We start from the raw sequence: 25038 nt of genomic DNA, 5'->3' as shown, positions 1-25038 counted from the left end.
AGTCCTATTACATGAAGGTGGCTTCAAGACAGAATTAAATTACAGACCAATTAACATCTCATGAGTAGTAGCTGAAATACTGGAAAAGTTAAAGGTAAAATCCATCAATGGGTGGATAAGAATAAAATTCTCTATGGTAGGTAGCATAGCTTTGTAAAAGTGTAAGTCCTATCTTAATAATTTATTCACATTTAATAATAGAGTGGCTGCAAAATTTACATACAGGAAATGACTACACCATGATATTGCTTGATTTCACAAAGTCATTTGACAGAATACTGCATGGAAAACTGTTACAAAATTTGGAGCAAATGAGAATTGATATGAAGCTAGTAGCATGAAGATAAGTGGTGGGTGAACAGACAGGCAGGCAACCAGAGAATAGTATATGGCACAACAGAATCTAGGAGAAATGAAGGTGACTAGTGAAGTGCCTCAGAGTTCTGTACTAGAACCACTACTCTTTAATTTGTATATCAGTGATATAGGAAAAGATTTAAGGGGTGTGTGTGGGGGGGGGGGGGTGAGTTGTTTGCTGATGACGCAAAAACTGGCAAAGAATAAAGTGATGTAGATAAAGTGATGTAGATATCCTGTAGGATGATTTAAATACATTTTCGTTGTGGGGAAAAGGATAACAATTATCAATTTAATGCTGTAATTTGTCAGTTTATGCACTTCAAGTTGAAAAGGTGACATACTATGTATCACATTTAATGGTACCAGATTGCAGGAAATTGATAAGGCTAGTAACTTGCATCTAATGATGGACAGAGAGATGAAGTTTAGATGGCATATTACAAAAGTGTTGGTAAAATAGCTCAGAAGATTATTTGGATGTTGAAAAACACATTAACAAGTAAAGATAGGGAAGTTGTTATCCCTCTTTATAAGGCTATGTTTCACCTGCATCTTGATTACTATGCACAGATATGGTCATCTGGATTTATTGGGAATCATGAGGTGGTGAAGAGGATTCAGAGCCAAGTGACTGAGCTGGTGACAGATTTGTGGAATGTTCTCTTTGTGGATCAGTTGAAGGGAAAGGTTGCGAATTTTGTTGATAGACAGAAAAGAGAGACATGTTAGAAACTTAGTGAAGTTATTAAAGGGTGTCTATAAGATCGACACAAAGGAAATTTTTTAATACATGATGAATAGAGAAAGAGAGAGAGAGTTAGAGGTTACTTTCGAAGTTGTTTAAGAGTGTATTTAGTAAAGGTTTGCATACTAAGGTTTTTTACTTATGTGTTGAGAGAGAGAGTGGAATGGATTGCCGGAATCAGTTGTGAGTACCCTAACAGCAAATGGTGAGATATGATCGCTATTATGTTAAAGGTTACTGTGGGTCTCCCATGATGAGTCTTCTGACTCCATGGAGACACCCATATCATATAATAATAAAGTAATTGATAAAATCTTACCTGGGAGTATAGTTAGTTGCAATGCATCACGTTACAGTGTGGTGAATGGAATACATTGCTTGAGAATGTGGTGGGTGAAGAAACTGTGATCAAGTTTGATAATCTTTATGTGACTATGAAGACCTTCCAGAATGAGTCTTTTGACTTCACACTTGGAGTTATAATACTCCATATCAGTCCTATAAAATCCTTCAAGCAATTTAAATGTTTCCATCATATCCCCTCTTTTTTTCCTATCAACCAACTTCTGAAACCCACAAACTCAGGTCTATGTTAGCAGTTTAACTTTTGAACTCTATTTCCTTCATCACCATAATTCTTGCTGCATGACAAAGCACATTATCTTGTGAATTATTATTATTATTGTACAGGCACCCATATGAAGTCCAAACAATCACCTTGGGAGTCCCACACTATCCCCACAATATCTATCATACCTCTCCTTGAACCCATTAACAGACAAAGTACTCAAAACTGAATCTGGAAACCCATTCCACTTTCACCATTCTTAAAGCGAGAAATTGACTCCTTACACTATTACTCAACTTTTAGATATGCCCTCTTATTCTGTCCCCCCCCCCTCTAGCCGAGAGCTGAACCATCTCACTTACATCAGTCCTATAAAATCCTTTAAGCAATTTAGATGTTTCTATCATATCTCCTCTTTTTCCCTATCAATCAACTTTTGAGACCCACAAACTCTCAGTCTGTCCTCAGGAAGTATTCCATATTGGTCACTTGCCTCTGGATTCTCTGCATTACTTCCTCATTCCCAAGAAATCCAGGTGACTAGATGTGGACATATTGAGCTTATGAAGAGGAATGATAACTTCCTTATCTCTGCTCATTAGTGTGTTCTTCAGTAACCAAGTTCCATAGGCTACCTTGGCAACCTTAACAATATGCCCTCTAAACCAAATATCTATCCACTACTGCTCCCAAATCCCCAGCTTCATCAACTTCCTGAAGTGCAGTTCCATCAATATGGTACACAGTTTGTCATCTGTTTATCACAAAAATGCTTAACTTTTAATTTCTCCACATTTAACTGATACCCATTATTTTCTGCTCATAAGGACAGCCTATAGAAATCATGCTGCAGTCTCTTTCTACATCATCTTGATTAACTATTACCCTATCTCAGGGCTGTCCAAAGCACTGCCCGTAGGCCACATGCCCCGCGGTTTTGTGCGGCCCGCCTGTGGGTTTTGATTTTCATGAGCAAAAAAAATAAAATAACAATTTGAATCGAATGCATACTAGATATTTTAATTCTATCACTAATGGATAATTGCAATGCTGTTATATTTGGTGTGTTTACATCACTATATACATCATCATCATCATGCATATTAATTAAGGATTTACCTAGTGTGGCCTGTTCCGGACTTAAAAGTCATCGTTGAATCTTTTAAGAGGACATCCTGGTTTTCTTTTTCCTAATGGCTTCTACTTTAAGGTTTGTTTTAGTAATCTTTCTATTTTTATTCTTTGAACATGTTCCATCCATTTATGTTTATATTTTTTAATTCTTTTCTATTACTGATTCTTGGTTTAATTCTTTCATAATTTCTTCATTTCTTTTGTGATCAAATAGAGTATACCTTGCAGTTTTTCTTATAAACATCATTTCTGCTGTTATTAATCTTTGTTTGTCTTTTTGTTTTATTGTCCAGATTTCACTTCCATACAATAAGACTGGTAGGGCTAATGTAACTATATACCCTATATACCCACGTGTTTTTCAAATATTAGATGTGTCAAAGAAGCTTTCTTATACTGTTTTGTTCGAACGCGCATGTTCTGACCATTCATGGGGAACGTGAGCATGCAATTAGTGTTGTTCGTTTGTTCAGCTATCGAGGTTGTGTCGCTGCTGCTTACAGAATTACTAGATACACATTATAATGCAGCCCTCAGGTAAATCTTTTTTTTTAATGCGGATTACCAAAGGTTGGACAGCCCTACCCTATCTGATTTTACATCATCAGAAAACAACTGAATACTTTCCTTCAGTTTACTTCCTATATCGTTTTTGTACAATTTAAACAGTAGTGGTCCTAGCACTGAACCTTGGAGCACATTAGTCACCTGCTTCCAAATGAATACTGCTCCTTTGTATACTACATTTTTTAGCTGTCCATCAGTCATCCTCTTATCCATATCACTAGATTCATATTCATCCCCATTTGTTGTAATTTGCATAACAGAGATGTCAAATGCCTTTGCAAAATCCAGTAGTATCATCATGTTGCCATTCCCTTTATTCAACTCTGCTGTCACACTATTATGAAAAGTTAGTAAATTACTAAGGCATAACTAACCCTTCACAAAGCCATGCCCCTAGAGTATCCCTTCTAAAGTATATGCTATGCATAGAGTATCATATTCTTATCTACCCCATACCTGAATGCTCTCTTTTGACTAACTCCTCCATTTCATTTACCACTGCTTCTGAGATACTGACTAGTCTATAATTTGCTTCTGCAGTCTTCGAGCCTCCTCTATGCAAAATAATTATTTTATCCTCTTTCTACTTTGTTAGCTCCTCAAAAACACAAGAGAAAAAAGTCTCAGCCAATCTTTTTCAGTCTTTGCCAGAGCTAATTAAATTAAACAGCCTAGTCAGAGATATTGCTAGTTCTCTTTCATTGTAAAACATTTTAATTTTCATTGCAGTCCCTCCAATTCATCAACCAATGTTCTCATATTAGTCCCCTGTCACATTGGTTATAGCAGTGACCTCACTGCCACCAGCTCTCGTTAAAGTTATCTGTCCATAGTCATTCTTCCTCTTACTTGCCACATAATGAAAGAACTTTTTTATGATTGCCTGTGGCCTGCTTATCTAATTTCTGCTCATAATCTGATTTTGCCTTCCTTATCTCCTGGTTCTCTTTCTTGCCTGACCCTTATACTGTTCCCGAGCTTGCTGATTACCTTTTTCCTTATATATCACAACTAAACAACATTTTCATTTTATGTAGCTCCTGCTTAATGATACTACTCATCCATCTAACTCCAGCCTACTTAATTCTCTTGACTGTGTGTATACAGTCTGATATTGTTTCCTTCATATTCAAAAATTACCTAGAATGCATAATTTGGGTTACTAGAACTGTGTAACTTCTATATGGAAATGACCAAGATGATTATAATTATTATTATTATTATTATTATTATTATTCAGGCCTCCAAGGAGTCAAAAGACTCATCGAGGGAAGTCCTTCCTAAGACATAAAGTCTGTCAAGACTCATCGAGGGGAGGTCCCCCCATGAGAAACACAAAGTCTATCATACCATTCTTTAAACTCACTGACCGTTCTCGCTCCCACCACTCCATCAGGCAATGCATTCCATGGCTCAACCACCCTCCACACAAAGAAACCACTCCTTACCCTCTTGCTCACAGTTTCCTTTCGTAACTTCCAGGGATGGCCTCTTGTCATCACTCCTTCCTGCTGATCAATCAAGCGAAAGAACTCCCCAGTATCAACCCTGTAACCACCTCTCAACAGTTTAAAAGTCTCAATCATATCACCTCTCTTCTTCTATCCACCAAACTCTGCAGTCCACATTCTCTCAGCCGATCCTCATAACTATCCTTGTACAGTCCTGAAACCATCTTTGTCATCCGTCTTCGTATCCTTTCCACAGTTAATTTATCCCCTTCAAATCCTGGGGACCAAATCTGAGAACAATAGTCCAAGTGTGGTCTGATCAGAGACTTATACAACGGAATGATAACCCTCTTATCTCTGCAGGTCAGTGTCCTTCTCATAATAGCAGCAATCCTCTGTGTTACCTTCACCACCTTTGCAATATGTCCCCTAAACTTCAGGTTTCAATCAATCATCAACCCCAGATCTTTTGTCTCCCCTACTTCCTCCAGTATAACTCCTCCCATAGAGTATGCAGCATCCCATCGATGTATCCCAAACCTCAAGACCTTACATTTTGCTGCAATAAACTGATACCCCCATTCATTTGCCCATCTATCTAGCTTATTTAAATCCTCTTGCAGGGCTACCACATCTGCACTATTACTAATAATCCTTCCCAGCTTCGCATCATCTGCAAACAACTGAATATCCCCCTGCAATCCACTGGCTATGTCATTGATATAAAGGTTAAACAATATAGGTCCTAGTACTGAGCCCTGTGGGACCCCACTTGTAACCCTCTGCCTCCTGGAAACTGCTCCACCATACACAACTCTCTGATACCTATCAGACAGCCAATCCTGAATCCAGTTGACCAATCTGACATCCAGACCCATGTGCTGCAACTTAAATATCAGCTTATCATGTGGCACCCTGTCAAATGCCTTCGCCAAGTCTAAGAAAATTGCAGTATATGCCTTTCCCTCATCTAATGTTCTTTTAACTTTATTATAAAAGGCTAGCATATTGCTAAAACAAGAGCGTCCTTTCACAAATCCATGTTGATTCTCACAGATAACATTACCCTCATCTGCCCAATGCTGTATACGGTCCCTCACTACTTTCTCCAAGATCTTAACAACTACTGATGACACACAGACTGGCCTATAATTAGACACTTCTAGTCTGTTACCACCCTTATGCAATGGCACTATCTTACCTTCCTTCCATTCCCTGGGCACGTTTGCCAAAGCCAGACTTTCATTGAAAAGCCACATTAAAGGTACTGTCAATTCCCTAGCACATTCTCTCAAAACTCGTGGTGAAATACCATCCGGTCCCACAGCTTTACTGACATCCAGAGTACTCAGTATCTGAAACACACTCTCCTCCTGTACCTCCAGACCTTGAACCAGTCCTATCCCTCTAGCATTAAAACTGACTCCTCTAGGATGAAATACTCCAATAAAGTGTTCATTGAATAATTCCACTATGTCCTCTGCATCAGTCACTCTATTCCCATTTTTATCCCACAATATCATTCTTCCATAGTCATTTCTCCTCCTACTGGCCACATAGCTAAAAAATTCCCTAGGATTTTCTTTGGATCTTAGGGCCAATTATAATTATTATCAATAATCATGTTGTTCATTTCCATATGGTTATGATAGAAGTAACACAGATTATCCAGAATGGCAATGTATAACATTTGGTGTTTATTTTTGAAGTCTAGTTAAAACAAGTAAATACATTCTTGTACATAATGACATTACCACAACATTAAACAGGCATTATTTGAACTATTATTAGTTAGTATATAACCTGACAGTTCTTGAATTTCTTTCACCATCACATTTATATTTTATGATGTACTGTAGATTTACATCCACAAAAGGGAGTAAACTTATAGTATGACAATGACATTAGTACTGTGGATGGACAGACATTCTGGGCATCCTTCTCTAGAAAATATGCATGTTACTTTGAGCCTCAGCTATTGTATTCTGACATGCAGATGTCATTATCTTAATCAGATATGATTACGATAATAATAAACCTACAAATTGTTATTTTATTATACCAAACATTATAAAATGTTTGAAGTTTTAAATTATTAGTTTTTTTTTTCCTTTGGTTATTCTTTAGCATGGGCAAGTAATTTGTCATAGAGTCGATTGTGGAAGGGTTTCTACTTGTACACATCCAGTGAAGATTTCTGGATGCTGTCCAAAATGTGAAGGTAAACTAGTTTGCTTATTTCTTCAAGTTTTAAATATTACAGTATCTTCTTTTACTTCTTTATTTTTATTTATTTTTAAATATTACAGTATATTCTTCTTTACTTCTGTTTTACTAACATACAGTGAATCATTGTGTTATATTATTTATTTGTGTAATCCAAATTGTCCTATTCACAGTACTGATGTGTGTCTGCATAGCTCTCTATCCAATATCCATCTAGTTTTTGAAGTCATTCCATAGTCATTTTATGGAATGATTTCAAAGAATTTCAAAAATTCTTAAAATTCTTGAAAATTTAAAATATTGCTTTCTTGTTTAGAAGATATAATTTGTAGTAGATTTGACTGTGGCAAGGCAAGTGACTTGGTTTGTAAGGATAGCAAAAGTGAGATATGAGCATTATACACATATTTGATTGTCTAAGCTAGCTTTCAGGAAAATATAGAAGTGGAGTGCCACAAAAGATACCTAAGGTAATATCAGAACGATGAAAATATTGAATATAGGAAGAGCTTGAAGGTGTCTGGAATAGAGTGTTTGGGAATTGGAAAGGGGAAGAAGATGGGGACATAAAAGTTGGTAGAGGAATTTTATAGGAAAGATAGAAAAGGATTTTTCAATAATACATCTTCTGTCCTCAAAATTATGCTTGGTGGGATAGCAATATGCTACTTTATTATTATTATTATTATTATTCAGGCCTCCATGGAGTCAAAAGACTCATCGTGGTAGGTCCTTCCTAAGAACATAAAGTCTGTCAAGACTCATCGAGGGGAGGTTCCCCCCCCCCCCTAAGAAACACAAAGTCTATCATACCACTCCTTAAACTCATTGACCGTTCTCGCTCCCACCACTCCATCAGGCAATGCATTCCACGGTTCAACTACCCTCCACACAAAGAAACCACTCCTTACCCTCTTGCTCACAGTTTCCTTTCGTAACTTACAGGGATGGCTTCTTGTCATCACTCCTTCCCGCTGTTCAACCAAGTGAAAGAACTCCCCAGTGTCAACCCTGTAACCACCTCTCAACAGTTTAAAAGTCTCAATCATATCACTTCTGCTTCTTCTATCCACCAAACTCTGCAGTCCACATTCCCTCAGCCGATCCTCATAACTATGCCTGTACAGTCCTGAAACCATCTTTGTCATCCGTCTTTGTATCCTTTCCACAGTTAATTTATCCCCTTCAAATCCTGGGGACCAAATCTGAGAACAATAGTCCAAGTGTGGTCTGATCAGAGACTTATACAATGGAATGATAACCCTCTTATCTCTGCAGGTCAGTGTCCTTCTCATAATAGCAGCAATCCTCTGTGTTACCTTCACCACCTTTGCAATATGTCCCCTAAACTTCAATCGATCATCATTGATTGAAGTTTAGGGGACATATTGCAAAGGTGGTTGTGAAGATAGAAAACCCTTATATAGATAGGGGTTTTCTATCTTCACAATATGTGAAGATAGAAAACTCCTAAATCCTATCAATCATCGACCCCAGATCTCTTGTCTCCCCTACTTCCTCCAGTATAACTCTTCCCATAGAGTATGCAGCATCCCATCGATATCGATGTTTCCCAAACCTCAAGACCTTACATTTTGCTGCATTAAACTGAAACCCCTATTCATTTTCCCATCTATCTAGCTTATTTAAATCCTCTTGCAGGGCTACCACATCTGCACTATTACTAATAATCCTTCCCAGCTTCGCATCATCCGCAAACAACTGAATATCCCCTTGCAATCCACTGGCAATGTCATTGATATAAAGGTTAAACAATATAAGTCCTAGTACTGAGCCCTGTGGGACCCCATTTGTAACCCTCTGCCTCCTTGAAACTGCTCCACCATACACAACTCTCTGATACCTATCAGACAGCCTATCCTGAATCCAGTTGACCAATCTGACATCCAGACCCATGTGTTGCAACTGAAATATCAGCTTATCATGTGGCACCCTGTCAAATGCCTTCGCTATGTCTAAGAAAATAGCAGTATATGCCTTTCCCTCATCTAATGTTCTTGTAACTTTATTATAAAAGGCTAGCATATTGCTAAAACAAGAACGCCCTTTCACAAATCCATGTTGACTCTCACAGATAACATCACCCTCATCTGCCCAATGTTGTATACGGTCCCTCACTACTTTCTCCAAGATCTTAACAACTATTGATGACACACAGACTGGCTTATAATTAGACACTTCCAGTCTGTTACCACCATTATGCAATGGCACTATCTTACTTTCCTTCCATTCCCTGGGCACCTTTGGCGAAGCCGGACTTTCATTGAAAAGCAAGGTTAAAGGCACTGTCAGTTCCCTAGCACATTCTCTCAAAACTCATGGTGAAATACCATCCAGTCTTACAGCTTTACTGACATCCAGAGTACTCAATATTGGAAGCACACTCTCCTCCTGTACCTCTAAACCTTGAAACTGCCTAATCCCTCTAGCATTAAAACTGACTCCTCCAGGATGAAATACTCCAATAAAGTGTTTATTGAACAATTCCACTATGTCCTCTGCATCAGTCACTCTATTCCCATTTTTATCCCACAATATCATTCTTCCACAGTCATTTCTCCTCCTACTGGTTACATAGCTAAAAAATTCCCTAGGATTTTCTTTGGATCTTAGAGCCAATCTCCTCTCATATTCCAGTTTCGCTTTCCTTACCGCACTAGTCACTCTTCTGGCCTGTGTCTTATATTCTTCATGCATCTTCTCTTCACCTGTCTCCTTATATCTCTTCCATAACCTCTTTTTCGCATGCAATTCCGGTTTAATATTGTTTGTCATCCACTTTACTCCAAATTGTGTCCTCTTCTTCACTCGTGGTGTACAACTTACCATTGCTGCTAACAAATATTCTTTTACAATTTCCCATGCACTAATGATATCCAGCCCTTCCAATTCCTCCCTCCATGAAACTTCCCGAAGTTGACGTCTATTATAATCACCTGCCTTATAATTCCACATACGTTCCCGTCTCTTTGATACTCCTGCATGTCTATTCATTTTCCAAGTGAAAACCATATGGTCACTCTCTCCAACTGGTGGGAGAGATGTCAACTTAGTTATTATCAACTCTTCTGATGCTATAATCAAATTCAAAACTCTTGAACCTCTTGTTCCCTCTGTTACATGTTGCCTTAGACATTTGTCCCTCAAGAATTCTAGAAATTCCATTCCCCTATTGCTACATGCATCTTCCTCTCTCCAATTTATACTACTGTAGTTAAAATCTCCCATAACAATCATTCTTCTTGCCAAACTTAGCTGTCTAAACATCTCCTGGTCCCCATCTATTCCCTTTACTTGGAAATAATGATTATGGAACAAGGTGTTTCTCATTGTCTTCCTTGACCTACATTATGTATTTATGTCTGTAGATGTAGATTCCTTCAAAACATGCAAACAGTCATGGACTGGTTTGCATGTTTTGAGGGAAGAAAAACCTGAGATTCGGGAAAAAAAAATCCTCCATACGAGACCAGCTAACTCACCTTCAAAAATACCTCCTAAAGGTGCCTCGCACAAAGGAATCAAACCTAGGTCTTTCCAACTAAAGAGCTTTGTCTGTACTGACTGAGCTATGGAGGTTCTTAAATAACATGGTAGGGGTGAAAAATGAGTGTCATCTGTGGAAGTTGACGAAGAGTGAAGCAAGGGAGTCTGTGATGACTTTTAATCAGTTATATAAACAATTAGATGGTGGTTAAACTTATAGATTTTTTTTATTAAACTAAATATTACTTCTCCTTCATTTCTAACTGCTAACTTAAAATTTAAATATAGACTATGTATTGCTTGATGTAGCATCAGAGTATACCGTGTAATTATGGCATTTTGAACAGCTTTTCTCTTACCTTTTCTAGACCTACAGGTCTAAGTAGAAATCCTTGTTATATTCCCATGATTTTTTAACTGTTTGTATTGAAGTGAAAATCTGATACTGACAAAAGTCAGTATCAGACCCCTGTTTGTCTTAAAGCAGCTAAATCTTCTTCAGATTTTTCTTCCACAGATGCACCCACATACCTGAGAAGAGGCTCTTATCTGGATAACTGAATATAGTAAAATTCTTCTGTAATTCTAACATTTGGTTTTATTTCCATTTTTATATAGGCATTATGGTAACTCATAATACCATCTATAAGTTAGAGCTCCTCATTATCGGTGCAGTCACTAAAACTTTTATATATATAAAATACTGTATATACTGCAATACTGTATATGAAACATTATAAAACTTTTATATATATAAACGTCTTGCAGTGTTTAGTTGAATTCTAGTTGAATACCATATACTCAAATTGCATTTTCACATTTCAGGTTTGCGATCCTTTTTCTACTTCAAGCATTAATACGTATTCCTGATTTCATTTGCCTAATATGTTTTTCCCAACCCACCCTTCTCTCTCTCTCTCTCTGTTTGTTTCATTTAACAGTTTTTCAAAGTAATTTCTGTAAACACTTGGAATATCTTTATCTTCAATTTTATGTCACATTTATCATCTCTAATTCCTTTGAATACTCCTCTTTCTTCTATTTCTAATCTTTTTTTTTGATAGCTTCTAGCATTTTGTAACTTTCCTAATATTAATCTTTGCATGACTTTTATTATTATTATTATTATTATTATTATTAACATTTGACCTCCATGGAGTCAGAGACACATCATGGGAGGTACACACTATTGCACAGAATGCTCATCCAACCGTGCCATAAACTGATTCAACATGTCTGCACCCACAGCACACTAAAACAATGCATTCCGCTCATAAACCACTCTCCATGCAAAGAACCTACTCCTCAATCCTCTGTTCATACCCTCCTTATACAATTTCCAGCAATGGCCTCTTGTTCTACACCCTCTCTCTCCCATTCTATGAAAAATCTCTTCCATATCGACCCCTGACTAGCTTATGTCTCACTCATATCTCCCCCCTCCTCCTCCTATTCACAAGGCTCTGCAACTTACATTCTCTCAATCTGTCCTTGTACTCCACATTCCAAAGACCACTGACTATCTTTGTGAATCTTCTCTGTACTCTTTCTGTGCACAATAATCCATATGAGGCCTTATCCAATGGAATCATAACCGCACTATTTCTGCATGTCAGGGTCCTCTGCATCATTGCCATTATCCAATGTGATGTCTTCACAACTGGTGCAATGTGGCCCCTGAATTTCAGGTCCTTGCCAACCATCACTCCTAGATCTCTCACCTCCTCTGCTTCCATTAAAGTTTCTCCACCAAGTGTATACTTTGCATTCCATTGTTACTTACCAAATCTCAAAACCTTACATTTTGCAACATTGAACTAATAGTTTCATTTACCTGCCCATTCATGCAATCTATTCAAGTCCTTCTTCTGTAAAGCCATTACATTTGCTTGACTCTGCATTGCTCTTCCCAGTTTTGCATCAGCTGCATATCACTAGTTAAACTCAACCCAATATCATTAATATAGAAATTCAACAACAATGGCCCCAAAACTGACCCCTGTGGCACACCGCTAGTGACCTTTCTCTTTTGGGATACCGCACCCCCATATACAACTTTTCAATACCTTTCCGACAGCCAGTCACTGATCCAGCTCAGAACTCTGTTATCCAATCCCATCTGTTTCAATTTATTTAACAGCTTGTCATGTGGCAGTCTATCAAAAGCCTTTGCAAAATCTAAGTACACCACTGAATATGCATCTCCTCTGTCCAAGGTATTTGTCACCTTGTTATAGTACATAAGTAAGTTAGTGAAACATGATCTCTCCTTAACATACCCATGCTGATAACCACAGAGAATACTGCTGTTATCAACCCATTTCTGTATCCTACTTCTCACCAATCTCTCCAGGACCTTCACAACAACTCCAGATATACAGACCAGCCTATAATTTGAAGCTACAGCCTTATCACCACCTTTATGCAGTGGAACAATTTTACCCTCCTTCCACTCCCTTGGAACCTGTGCTATTGTAAGACTTTTATTGAACAGGCATGCCAATGCTACTGCCAATTCCCTGGAACATTCCCTTAAGATGTGTGGTGATATGTCATCAAATCCTATTGCCTTATTGACATCAAGGTTATTTATCCTCAAATACCTCCTGCTCACTCACAATTAAGGCATCCCCTCCTATGTCCTCTACACTTGATTTCCTCATGATTCTACCCTGATCAGGATCAAACACCCTTATAAATTTATCACTGACTACTTCAACAATGTCTTCTGCAGCAGTTAACATACTGCCACTTTCATCCATTTTACTTATTTATTTATCTACTTTTATTCATAGCACTGTCAACAATAACATACCTCTTCAACATTAATCCTATAGCAACCCCTTTCCAACTTGTATGTTTCTATCACATCATCCCCTCTTTCTCCTATACAACATCTCTTCATCCTTTTGAAAATCTGGTGACCAAATCTGTGCACAATAGTAGTCCATATGTGGCCTAATCAAAGCCTTATACAATGGAACCAGAATCTCATTACTTCTACAAGTCAGTGTCCTCTGCATCATTCCCAGAATTCATTGTGTTGTCCTCAGCATTTTGGATATTTTTTGGGTAGTCTTTAACTGTCCATTCTTTCAATATGTTTGTTGTTATTATTATTATTATTATTATCATCATCATCATCCTAAAACCCCATGGAGTCAAAGATTCATCTATGAGTTCCCTTTGTCATACACAGAGTTCATCATACCTTGCCTGAAACATATTCAAATTCTCTGCAGACACCACACTCTCAATCAGTGCATTCCAATCATTCACAATTCTCCATGCAAAAAACCTTTTCATACTCTTGCTCACGTCCTCCTTACACAGCTTCCAGAGATTACCTCTTGTTCTCTCCCCCATCTCCACTATGTTATAAAAAGCCTCTTTGACATTAATCCTATAACAATTCCCTTACCAACTTATACATCTCTATAATATCACCCCTCTTCCTCCTATTCACTAGACTCTGAAAATTGCATCTTCTCAACCTTTCTTCATACTCAGTATTCCAGAGACCAGAAACTACTTTTTCTCTTCATGCGAATTTATACATATCCACATGTTTGAACATTATGTTACTGATGACTACTTTACGACCTGTATTGAAATTCAACATGTACTTACTATTATTATTAGCTTTATCCTTTTGAGTAAATTTTTGCAAAATATTGGGGAAATTTGAGGAAAAGGGTAAAACTCAAAATACATAGAATTCACTTGATTGATCCTAGTTATAAAATCCTATTTAATTATTGTAATTATTGCAGCTAGTCCTTTGTAGTTGCAATAACAAAAAATAATTTTGTATGTGCTTTTTTTTTTTTTTTTAGAAAGACTTGGCTCATATCCTCTTTTGGATGCAGCGAAGTTAGTTGGTTTCATATGAAGGTAATAGAATTTTCCTTCTGACAAGAACACATACCTCCATGTTATGAAATTAGAAAAACAGAAACAAATTCATCTGGAGATTTTGAATGTACAAACATTCTCTGTTTGAAGAAGTGTGACTAGTTTGGCTTTTAAAATGGAACGGGGCTTTAAAGCATTAATATGTAGCATACTAGTAGTAATGGCTATGCACATTAACATTTTATTGACATTAAATTATCATTAATTGAATTTTTAAATCTATTAGAAAGAGCACAAATTTGAACATAGTTTTATATCCTGGAGGTAAGGATTGATTTCGGTACAGAGTACTGAGTTTAAAATTGTGCAGAAAAGTCTAGTTAGTTATACTTTTGTATCAAACTTTTGGAGTTACATGAAATACTTTCAGAATGTTTATATATTCCTGTATTTATATAAAATATGTCTGTCTATATTTGTTTAAAAATGTTATCTTCTTTTTTTGTTTGTTTATTTGTTTGAGGAGGAAAGTAGTGGTGGGACCTAACATTCTGAAACACATGAACATGGGTGGTAGCAAATGGTAGAGGAGGAGAAAATTTATAAAAAAGAAAAAAAAAACCTCTCACAACATTTATCTAAGAATAAGTAGTTACAAAATCTTCATATATTCAGATAATCAATTATTGTATATTACCTGAACTGTCTACCTTCTTTTCTTTTTCCATTAGTCATTTAGTTGATACATTACTGCTTTATGTAAAGAGCATTTACTTCATATAAATGTAGTCTCATTATTTATTTTATTTTATTTTTTCAGAATGTTACTGGGAAAGGCAAATATATGCAAATGGTATAACTTTTGTTCATCCTAGTAATCCATGCTTAAAATGCTCTTGCAAAGATGGAAATGTCTCATGTTCATCAGTCAGTTGTCCTCCATTACCACTGTGTGATCAACGCAGCATTATAACATTGTCTGATCAGTGTTGTCCACAATGCGGTATGTGTGGAAATCACTATCATGGTTCACGATGGAGAAATGGGCCATGTGATATATGTGCTTGTCAGGTAACAATTTATAATCTGTATTAGTACTGTTGCTTTTTTCTATTACAGACCTTCCATTTATACGTGTAGCATGACTAGGTGAAAAGAAAACTGATGAAGTGAATATGGATTTGCAATAGATTGTGCAGTAGAGGATCAGAATGTGTATAAATTAAAGATGCCAAGAAATTCTATTCTCGGTTTAATCCTTTATCCAAGTATAAGCAAACAATGTTTGCACATTTAAGTAACTTCACGACTGGACTACTTGTACAGAGAGACTAATGACTTCACATCACTTGCCTTAGTATCTCATAATGCAAAGCACCCTCTCCCTTTTGGATTTATATAATACTATGCATTATGGGAAGGGGGCACGACCATACCAGTTTTGACCTTTATGAAGGTCTCATCAGTGGGAGACATATAGACAAGGTCTCATCAGTGGGAGACCCAGAAGAGATACCAAGGTTGAAGTAATGCAGAATCAAAACTGGTTTGGGTAGTGGTCTTTCCATAATGTATAGTATTATACATGTATAATATACAAGAAAGATGTGAATATGATTCAAGTATTGAAAGAGTCAGTAGAAATGTTACAGATTGTGTAACAGAGGAATGTGAGGGTGTTGTCCTGTTATGATATTGGTTATTACTATAGGAACCAAAATAAGGAAGTGTTTGATATTGGTTAGCTTGATTGGCCATCAATTATATGCATTAGTAAGAGTTGATTGGAGTAAAGTGATGTTACAGGGATAGAATGTAACAAACATAAACAAATGTAAAAAAATGTAACATTCATAATTATAGCAGCAGCAGGAAAGTAGGGCTGAAAGAAGCTATCTAGTGTGAGATAACCCAGCACTATAAAGTACTGTATATAGTGTTGCAATAAATTAAAGTTACCAAGAAATTATATACTTGGTTTAATCCTTTATCCAAGTGTAAGCAACTAAAGTTTGCACCCGAAGACTGGGGCAACTCATATAAGGAAGCTAAGACTTCACATTGATACTAAAGCAAATGATGTGAAGTCTTAGCTTCCCTATATGAGTTGTCCCAGTCCTGTAAATACTTCAGGTGCAAATTTTGTTTACTTACACTTGGATAAAGGATTAAACCAAGTATATAATTTCTTGGTAACTTTAACTTATAGTATAACCAAGTGAAAAAACTTCTAACAACTATATAGCGTCCAGTTAATAGTTCAGTTAATGTAAAAGGATGACATGTATTCAGCAAATTAGCTCATTGAATGAGCACAGAATGAATGATCATTGTGAGGAACTTCAGTTATGGTGACAGATTGGAAGGAGGAGGAAAGGACAGTGGAAAAAAGGAAATGGAATTTTTGCAGCCACTGAGAAACACTTATCTAAAACAGCATGTGAGAATAGGGACCTAGGATTTGAGAGTGTTGATTCTGGTAACATTCAACATATAAAAATTTGTCCACAAGTGAGGTAGCGACTTTGCCTCTGACTAACTAACTAACTGACTGACTGACTGATGGGAGTAACAATGCATTCTTGACTGAAAAGTGCTGAGCATGTGAAATTTTTGATTAAGGGGTATACGTTGAACTATAAAGCTGGTGATTAAAAAAATTCAGAGGGCTTCTTGGACCAGTGCCATGTCATAAGAAATTGCAAAGGAAGGGTGTTATTAATGCTGGGTCAAGGGATATTTATGGAAGGCAGTATCAGATTAAAAACTTCAGAAGACTTGTATGACTAGCATCATTGTGCTAGAGATGAAAAAATATATATTGTGGTTATTGGAGAAAAATGATTAGCAAACTCATGAACAATATCATGCATAAACTAGCAAGAAGCATGATCAGTCTAGTTAGGGAAGAAAAAGCAAGTTTCGAGAGTAAATTAGCCAAGATTACCAAAAGTAAGAAAAGCAAGAATGATTATGGATGAATGACTTTAATGAATGCTGATGGCAGGAAGAAGAAGCAGAAAAAATTAGTTGAATTACTGTGTGATCACTTAGCTAGTTCATGTCATCCAGGAGGAGATAATGCAGTGACTGATATGACAGGAATTAATATGAGAAGTAGATGAACTGGTGTTTAGGATGTTAAGAAATCTCACTGTGAATATAGACTGCGATTTGCTAAGGTATCACAATGTTACCCAAAGGTGCAAGAGAAATGGCAATGCCCTTAGTCTTGGCATTGATGGAGTCTCAAGGGAGCAGAGTTCTCCACTATGCTCAGTTTGTCCATGAATGGTAATGGAATGATTTGAGGACAAATATCCTTTTTATTTTTTATGCAAATCCCACATGCCAAAAACTCTTAACCTATAGTATGTTAGTATAGTGTGGTCTCATACTGATCCATGAAATTCATCTCTCACCTAAAAACATGCACAAATGTCCATGATCACAGTAGGATTCAAACTCACAACCTTTTCGTTGGTGGGAGGATATGCTAACCATTCACCCAACCAGGTCTGTGTATTGACCATTGTCTTTTCCAGTTTAGTATCACTGGCAAACAGACCTGGTTGTATTCTACTGTGAGCATGGATATTTGTGTATATCTTTAGGTGAAAGATGATTTTCATTGTCCATTGTGAGAATTTGTTACCTTGCTTAGTGGAGGCTTGAAGTAGCTTGATATAATTTTGTGTTTGTGGTTTTTATCTAATACTTAGTCCACCTTGTTTGCTAATACTAACATATTATAGGCCGACAGTATTTGGCAAGTGCGAGACATATTATTATCATCTACTCCATGGAGTCCTTAGGCTCATTGAGGGATGCCCTAAATATCATGCCAAGCACTATCCAGCATTTGCACAGTATCTATCATACTTTGCTTTGAACTTATTCACAGTCATGGTATCCACAACAGATGACTCTGGCAACTTATTCCACTCATTCACCACTCTCTAAGAAAAAAATCTAGTATTAACACCCTTGCTAACTACACTCCACGCTTCCTCAGTTTCCAAGGAGCCTAGTTCACCCACCACCACCAGATCTGTTCTAAAAAATTTCCACTGAATTTATCTTGTAAAAAAACCCTTCAGTAATTTTATATCTCAATCATATCACCCCCTTTCTGCCTGTAAACCAATTTCTGTAACCCACAAATCTTTAACCTGTTCTTGTAAAGTTCATTCGACAGATCTACTACCATCTTAGTTGCTTGCTGCTGAAATTTCTAAACCTCTTCCTCATCAAGAAACCAAGTTGACCAGATCTATATAGAGTAATCATGATGGGGTCTTATCAAGGCTTGATAAAGAGGAAGAATAACCTGCATGTCTCTACTTGTCAAAGTACTCTTCAGTAAACAACTAATTCGATGAGCTGCTTTAGCCACTTTTGCTAAGAGAAATAATAACTTGGTTATCTCTGCTTGTCAAAGTATTCTTCAGTAACCAAGTAATCCAATGAGCTGCTTTAACCACTTTTCCTATATGCCCTCTAAACTTCAACTCCCTATCTACCAACACTCCCACATCTCTGGCTTCATCAGTGTTTCTTGGAGTACAGTTCCATCAATGTGGTATACAGCTGGTAATATTTTCATCCCATAATGCATAACCTTACACTGTGCTATGTTAAACTGACATCCATTTTCATTCACCCAGACTGGCAGTCTATCCAAATCATCCTGCAAAATTTTAACATCATCTATATTAACTACTGCTCCACCCAATTTTGCATCATCAGCAAATAACTGAACAGTTCCTCTCAGATCCTTTCCTATATCATTAATCTGCAAATTAAATAGTAGCAGCCAAAGAACAGAGCCCTTTGTTATGCCACTAGTCACAGGCCTTCTTATAGACTCTACTACTGAATAATATTTTATATCAGAGAGTAGATATCTCTCCATTAACCACCCTCTTATCCACCTCACCAGCCCTATATCCATTCTCATCTGCTGCAGTTTATTAATTAGAATTCCATGTGGTATCCTGTCAAAGGCTTTTGCAATGTCTGCAGTATCACTGTAAATCCCATTACTTTTATCCAGTTCACCTGTCACTATATTATAAAATATGAGCAAGTTACTGAGGCATAAGCTATTCTTCATGAAATCAGGTTGTCCCCCACACAGTATCCCATTTCTGTCTCTATCCATGCCTCTGTTTTGCTCTTGACCAACTTCTCCAATACCTTGACAACAACTGCTGATATGCTGATTGGTCAGTAATTTGCTACATCAGTCTTGGAGCCTTTATGCAATGGAACTCTTTTCCCCTCTTTCTACCCCCTTGGGACTAATCCCAGAGCCGAGACATCTATTAAACAATGCAGTCAAAGTGACCAACAATTCCTTAGTACCTTCATGTAAAACTCAAGTTGGTATACCATCTAATCCCATAGCTGTATTCACATCAAGGTTCTGTAATATACTATGCACTGCCATTTCATTTATCTCATTTCCCATATGTCTTTGCCTCTCTCTCATTACTTCAATATGTCTGCCAGCCTGGTTGTCCGAGTAGTTAGCATATCTGCTCTCCAGCCAAAAGGCTGTGGGTTCGAATCCTGCTGCAGTGATTGTCTGTGAAAATACTAGTGGGGGGGGGGGGCAGTAGATGGCATTGGTGTAGATGATGATGGTAGTTGTGGTTTGCTGGTGAATAGAGAGTTGTAGAGTAGGTGCCCTTCCTTGATGAGTCTTTGAACTACTTGGAGGTGTCACGTAATAATAATAATAATAATAATATTAATAATATATCTCCAACCGAATGATATATTCTTGCAAAGTGTTCACTTAGTAATTCTACTGAATGATATATGCACGTAAACACAAGAAAGATATTTAATTAACCAAATATTTCGGTCTGGAAATAGCAGACCATCCTCAGTGGTATTACAAGAACAGTTTTAAAAAATAAATACAAGCTAGAATACTAACAATAGATCGTTAAAAATAGAAAAGATCGTTAAAAATAGTATGAAACGGAATATTTTGAAGTAGAGACATGATTGAAAAAAAAAAAATTAACGAGTAATCTTGATTAGACTTTCCCAGATTTTTGATATAGATATACAGTCATTACGATTCAGGTTAGAACGATGGAGCAAGGCCTCCACGCTTTCCTTGAACAAATTGATGAGGCATTTATAATTCCTGTTTTTTGACATGGATGATGGACTGATTCTTTAAGAATATAACGACCTGTGAATGTTGCTTTCCTGTATGCTGTAGTTGTAAGAATATTAGAAGGTGACTGGATGAGGAGAACGTCTAAAAAAGATAACTGGTTGTTTTCTTCTATTTCCATAGTAAACTTTATATGATGATGCAAGGAATTAATACTGTTTAAAAAAGAAGGTAAAGAGTTTTTGCTGTGAGGCCAAATAGTAAAGATGTCATCTATATATCTTACCCAAAAAGATGGTTGAGGGAAAATAGATGGGGGAGAGGGCTTTTTCTAAATGTTCTAAATAAAAGTTGGCTAAAGCAGGAGAAAGAGGACTTCCCATGGCCGTTCCTTCTACTTGGCTATAAAATTTATTTTGATATACGAAATGTCCAGAATGTATTACGAAATCAAATAGTTTTATGTCTCCAGGAGAGATGTCAGCAAGTAATTTTAAAGTTTCCTTGAGAGGTACATTGGTATATAAAGATTCTATATCAAAGCTAACCATAAGATCTGTAGGTTGTAATGAGACATTTTTTAAATTTTCTAAGAAATCTGAGGAGTTTTTTAAAAAAGAATTAGAGTTGCCAATGTAATAATTTAGCTAGATATTTGGCTATATGGTAAGTAGGAGAATCGATACAATCTACTATTGGACGAAGAGGATAGTCAATCTTATGGATTTTTGGAAGACCATAAAATCTAGGAGGTCTTGCAAAATGAGTTTTAAGTCTTTCAATTGTGTCTTTATCTAAACTGATGACTTCATCTATGAGAGAATTTAATTTCTTTAGTTGTCTGTTGGTTGGATTATAATCAATTTCTTGATATGTGGAGCGATCTTGAAGCAAAAGAGAAAGTTTTCTTCTGTAATTTGCTGAGGGGTGCTTAAGGGTCAAAGTGTATAACTGAGAGGAGACCTCCACATAGCCTTTAAAGGAATGCGGAGAACCGACCAGGGCTTCTGACCTAATGTCCAATCCTCACCTTCTCGTGGTGCACCCTGTTGGGTATCTACTTTGATACTGAATGAACGAGGATGGGCTGGCAATTTGGGATTTAGCCGACCAAATTGTATTCTTATTGGTTAAACCAAAATATAGAATGATGATACAACATGACAAAATTTCATGCCGGCTGGGGCGTCGCCTGGTTAAACAAGGCCCCCGTTGTTTTCGCCAGGGAACCAGGGCGAACAGCGAAAAGTCAGCTACTGGAACAAATCTGAAAACAAACCCCAACTCAATATCATCAGAGTTAAAGATCGGTACTATCAACGTAAGAAGCCTGAATGGCAAAGAAATGGAGCTAGCTGAGGAATTAGATAAGTACCAGATCGACATAATAGGGGTGACTGAAACAAAAAAGACCAAAACTGGTGAGATTTTTCTGAGCAATAAATACAAAATGTTATATTCAGGCAATAACAATCAAGGAAAAGAAGGAGTAGCCATAGTATTCAACACAAAATACGAGGCTAATCTTCTTGAATGGCAGTCAGTCTCAAGTAGAGTAATGTGGGCAAATATGAGAATGGGGAACTGGACAATGAGACTTATTTGTGCCTATGGTCCCACAGAAGGTTCTACTAAGGTAGAAGTAGAGGAATTTTTTGAGGCTTTAGAAAAAGCAACTGACACAATGAAAAAGGAAAAGTTGGTCCTTGTTGGGGATCTAAATAGTAGAGTAGGAAATGATTGTGAGACATACAAAAATATTTTGGGAAAATTTGGAGAAAAGAGCCAAGCTAATAATAATGGCAAATATCTGTTGGATTTCTGCTCAGGACATGGACTGGTTATTACTAACACCATGTTCCAACATAAAAATGTGCACAAATTCACATGGAGAGAAGAGGCTAGGAATAAGAAAAGTCTCATTGACTATGTTATTGTTGATAGTGATGTTTTCTCCCTGGTGCAGGACACCAGAGTGTACAGAGGATTTGAAATTGGAAGTGATCACTATTTAGTCTTGAGCAGGATAAAATTGAATTTCATATTGAAAAGAATAACATGTAAGAAAGTTTTAAAGCGAATAAAAGTTGAGCAGCTCTCAGATGTGAACTGTAGACTAAAATACAGAAATATTATTGAAAAGAAAATGAAAGAGTTTGAGAACAGGAATCAAACCTTGGAGATTCAATGGCAAACTCTGAAGGAAACATTGATTGATTCTGCCAGAGAGGCATGTGGTGAGGTTGTGTGCAAAGATAAAAAAATCAGAACTCCCTGGTGGACACAGGAAGTTAAAGAGGCAGTGAAGGAAAAGAAGAAAGCATATCAAAAGTTCCTGGCAAATAAGTCAGCTTTTACTCTTACAGAATACAGAGACAAATGTAAGAAAGCTAAACAGTGTGTAAAACTAGCTAAACAAAAGTCATGGGAGGACTTTGGCAAGAATATAGAAAATAAATATCAAGAAGGTGGCAAAATATTCTGGAGGTTGTTGAAGAAGCTTAGGAATGGAGGAAAGAGTGCTGTAAAAGGAATTAGAGATGATAAAGGTGAAATGAAAACAGGAGAAAAAGATATCCTTGAAGTATGGAGTAATTACTTTGAAAAACTGCTAAATGAAACAAGCAGTGATGACAGCACAGTGATAAAAAACACTGACCAGGCATGCAGTCCGACATACATATCCATACTTGAAGTAGAAAAAGCCATCAAAGGCTTGAAATGTGGAAAGGCAGCAGGAGTAGATGATATTCGACCAGAAATGCTGAAGTATGGTGGTATAAGAGTCTTACAGTGGCTGCACTGCATAGTTCAGAAAGCCTGGACAGAGGGACGAATTCCCGATGATTGGAGTAGAGCTCTCATAGTACCCATATATAAAAAGGGAAATAAAACTGAATGTGAGAATTACAGAGGTATTTCCCTACTGAGTGTTCCTGGCAAGATCTATGCAAGTATACTTGAATAACAGTTGAGAAGAATTGTTGAAGAAAAGCTTGGTGAAGAACAAGCTGGATTCAGGCCAAATAGAGGCTGTCAGGATCAGATCTTCACTTTACGACAAATAGTCGAGAAAGCATGGGAATATAACAAAGATCTGTATTTAAGTTTTGTCGATTTGGAAAAGGCATATGACAAGGTGCCAAGAGAGAAGCTATTCAATACGCTGCAGTTATATGGTGTCAATGGGGTATTATATCAAGCAATACTTAGTCTTTATTTGAGTTGTGAGTCAGCAGTTAGAATTGAAGGAAGTACAGGAAGATGGTTTAATGTTAAATCTGGTGTGAGACAAGGAGGCACATTATCCCCTCTGTTATTCATTATCTATATGGATCACATTATGAAGGAATGTGGTATTAAACCTGATATCAAAATTGGAGATGTTAATGTCAGCTCTTTGCTTTATGCGGATGATGTTATACTTCTAAATAAATCCGCTACAAGTCTGCAAGATTCTCTGACTAAATTGAATAGCTGTTGTAATAGATATGGTATGAAGGTCAGCAATAAAAAGACAAAGACAATGAAAATAGGCAGAATCATTGAAAATGTCAACTGTGTTGTGAATGGAGAACCTGTGGAACAAGTAAAACATTTCAGCTACTTAGGCACAATTTTTACTGAAGATGGTAAACTAAATATAGAAATAGACAACAGAATCAGCAAAGCTGGTATCGTGGGAAGTCAATTGAATAAATTCATATGGAATAAGAAAGAAATTAGTCGGAACACTAAATTAGCTGTATACAAGACTGTGTTCAAACCAATTTTAACTTATGGATCTGAGAGCTGGGTCAGAAGTAAAACACTTGACCAAAGACTAGAGACCACAGATATGAGAGTCCTGAGAAAGATTAGAGGCGTGAACAGATGGCATCAATGGCAATATCATATTAAAAATGAGGATATTAGGAAAGAACTTGACCTTGTCAGCATCCAGGAATGCGTTAGCAGAGCTAATCTCAGATGGTATGGTCACTTAAATAGAATGGGAGAGGAAAGATTAGCAAAACAAGTGTTCTCTGCCAGGTTGGCAGGAAAACGACCCAGAGGAAGACCAAGATATAGGTGGATTGATACGGTACAAAGTGCCTTAGACGATAGAAATATAAGATCTGATAATGTTGGAGTCTTGACAAGTAACAGACTGATTTGGAGGAAAATTGTAGATAGGAAGTTAGTAATGATGTAATTTTTTCATGTAGTACTGTCATATCCTGTACACCCCTTGAGGGTACATGGCAGGAATTTGATGATGATGATGATGATGATGTAATTTGCTGAGTCCATAACTACTGTTGCTTTTCCCTTGTCAGCTTTGATGATAATGAGGTGATTATTTTTTCTCAAGGACTGTAAAGATTTCATTTCAGAAGGAGATATGTTGGAAGGAGGAAGTTTGGCCTTAAGTAGAGAAGAAGCGACTTCTCGGCAAAGAGCATTAGCTTTATCACTAGTTAGATGATTGAGATTCCATTCAATGTTA

General features: G+C 37.0%; 1 protein-coding gene across 3 annotated transcripts in view; it reads left to right on the top strand.

The window, feature by feature from the left end:
• LOC150093698 (kielin/chordin-like protein) overlaps positions 1-25038 on the top strand; it is a 1333292-nt gene that overhangs the window by 572433 nt on the left and 735821 nt on the right. For all 3 annotated transcript variants that reach the window (XM_090412628.1, XM_090412627.1, XM_090412629.1), the window contains 2 exons: positions 6953-7046; positions 15234-15484. In XM_090412628.1, the coding sequence (XP_090268754.1) occupies positions 6953-7046; positions 15234-15484 (345 nt within the window). The remainder of the gene's footprint in view (positions 1-6952; positions 7047-15233; positions 15485-25038) is intronic.

This window comes from Typopeltis vanoorti, chromosome 23 (assembly GCF_054136105.1).
Source record: "Typopeltis vanoorti isolate ZY-2024b chromosome 23, IOZ_Tvanoo_1.0, whole genome shotgun sequence".
Classification (NCBI taxonomy): Eukaryota; Metazoa; Arthropoda; class Arachnida; order Uropygi; family Thelyphonidae; genus Typopeltis; species Typopeltis vanoorti.
This window is presented reverse-complemented; position numbering and strand designations above follow the sequence as displayed.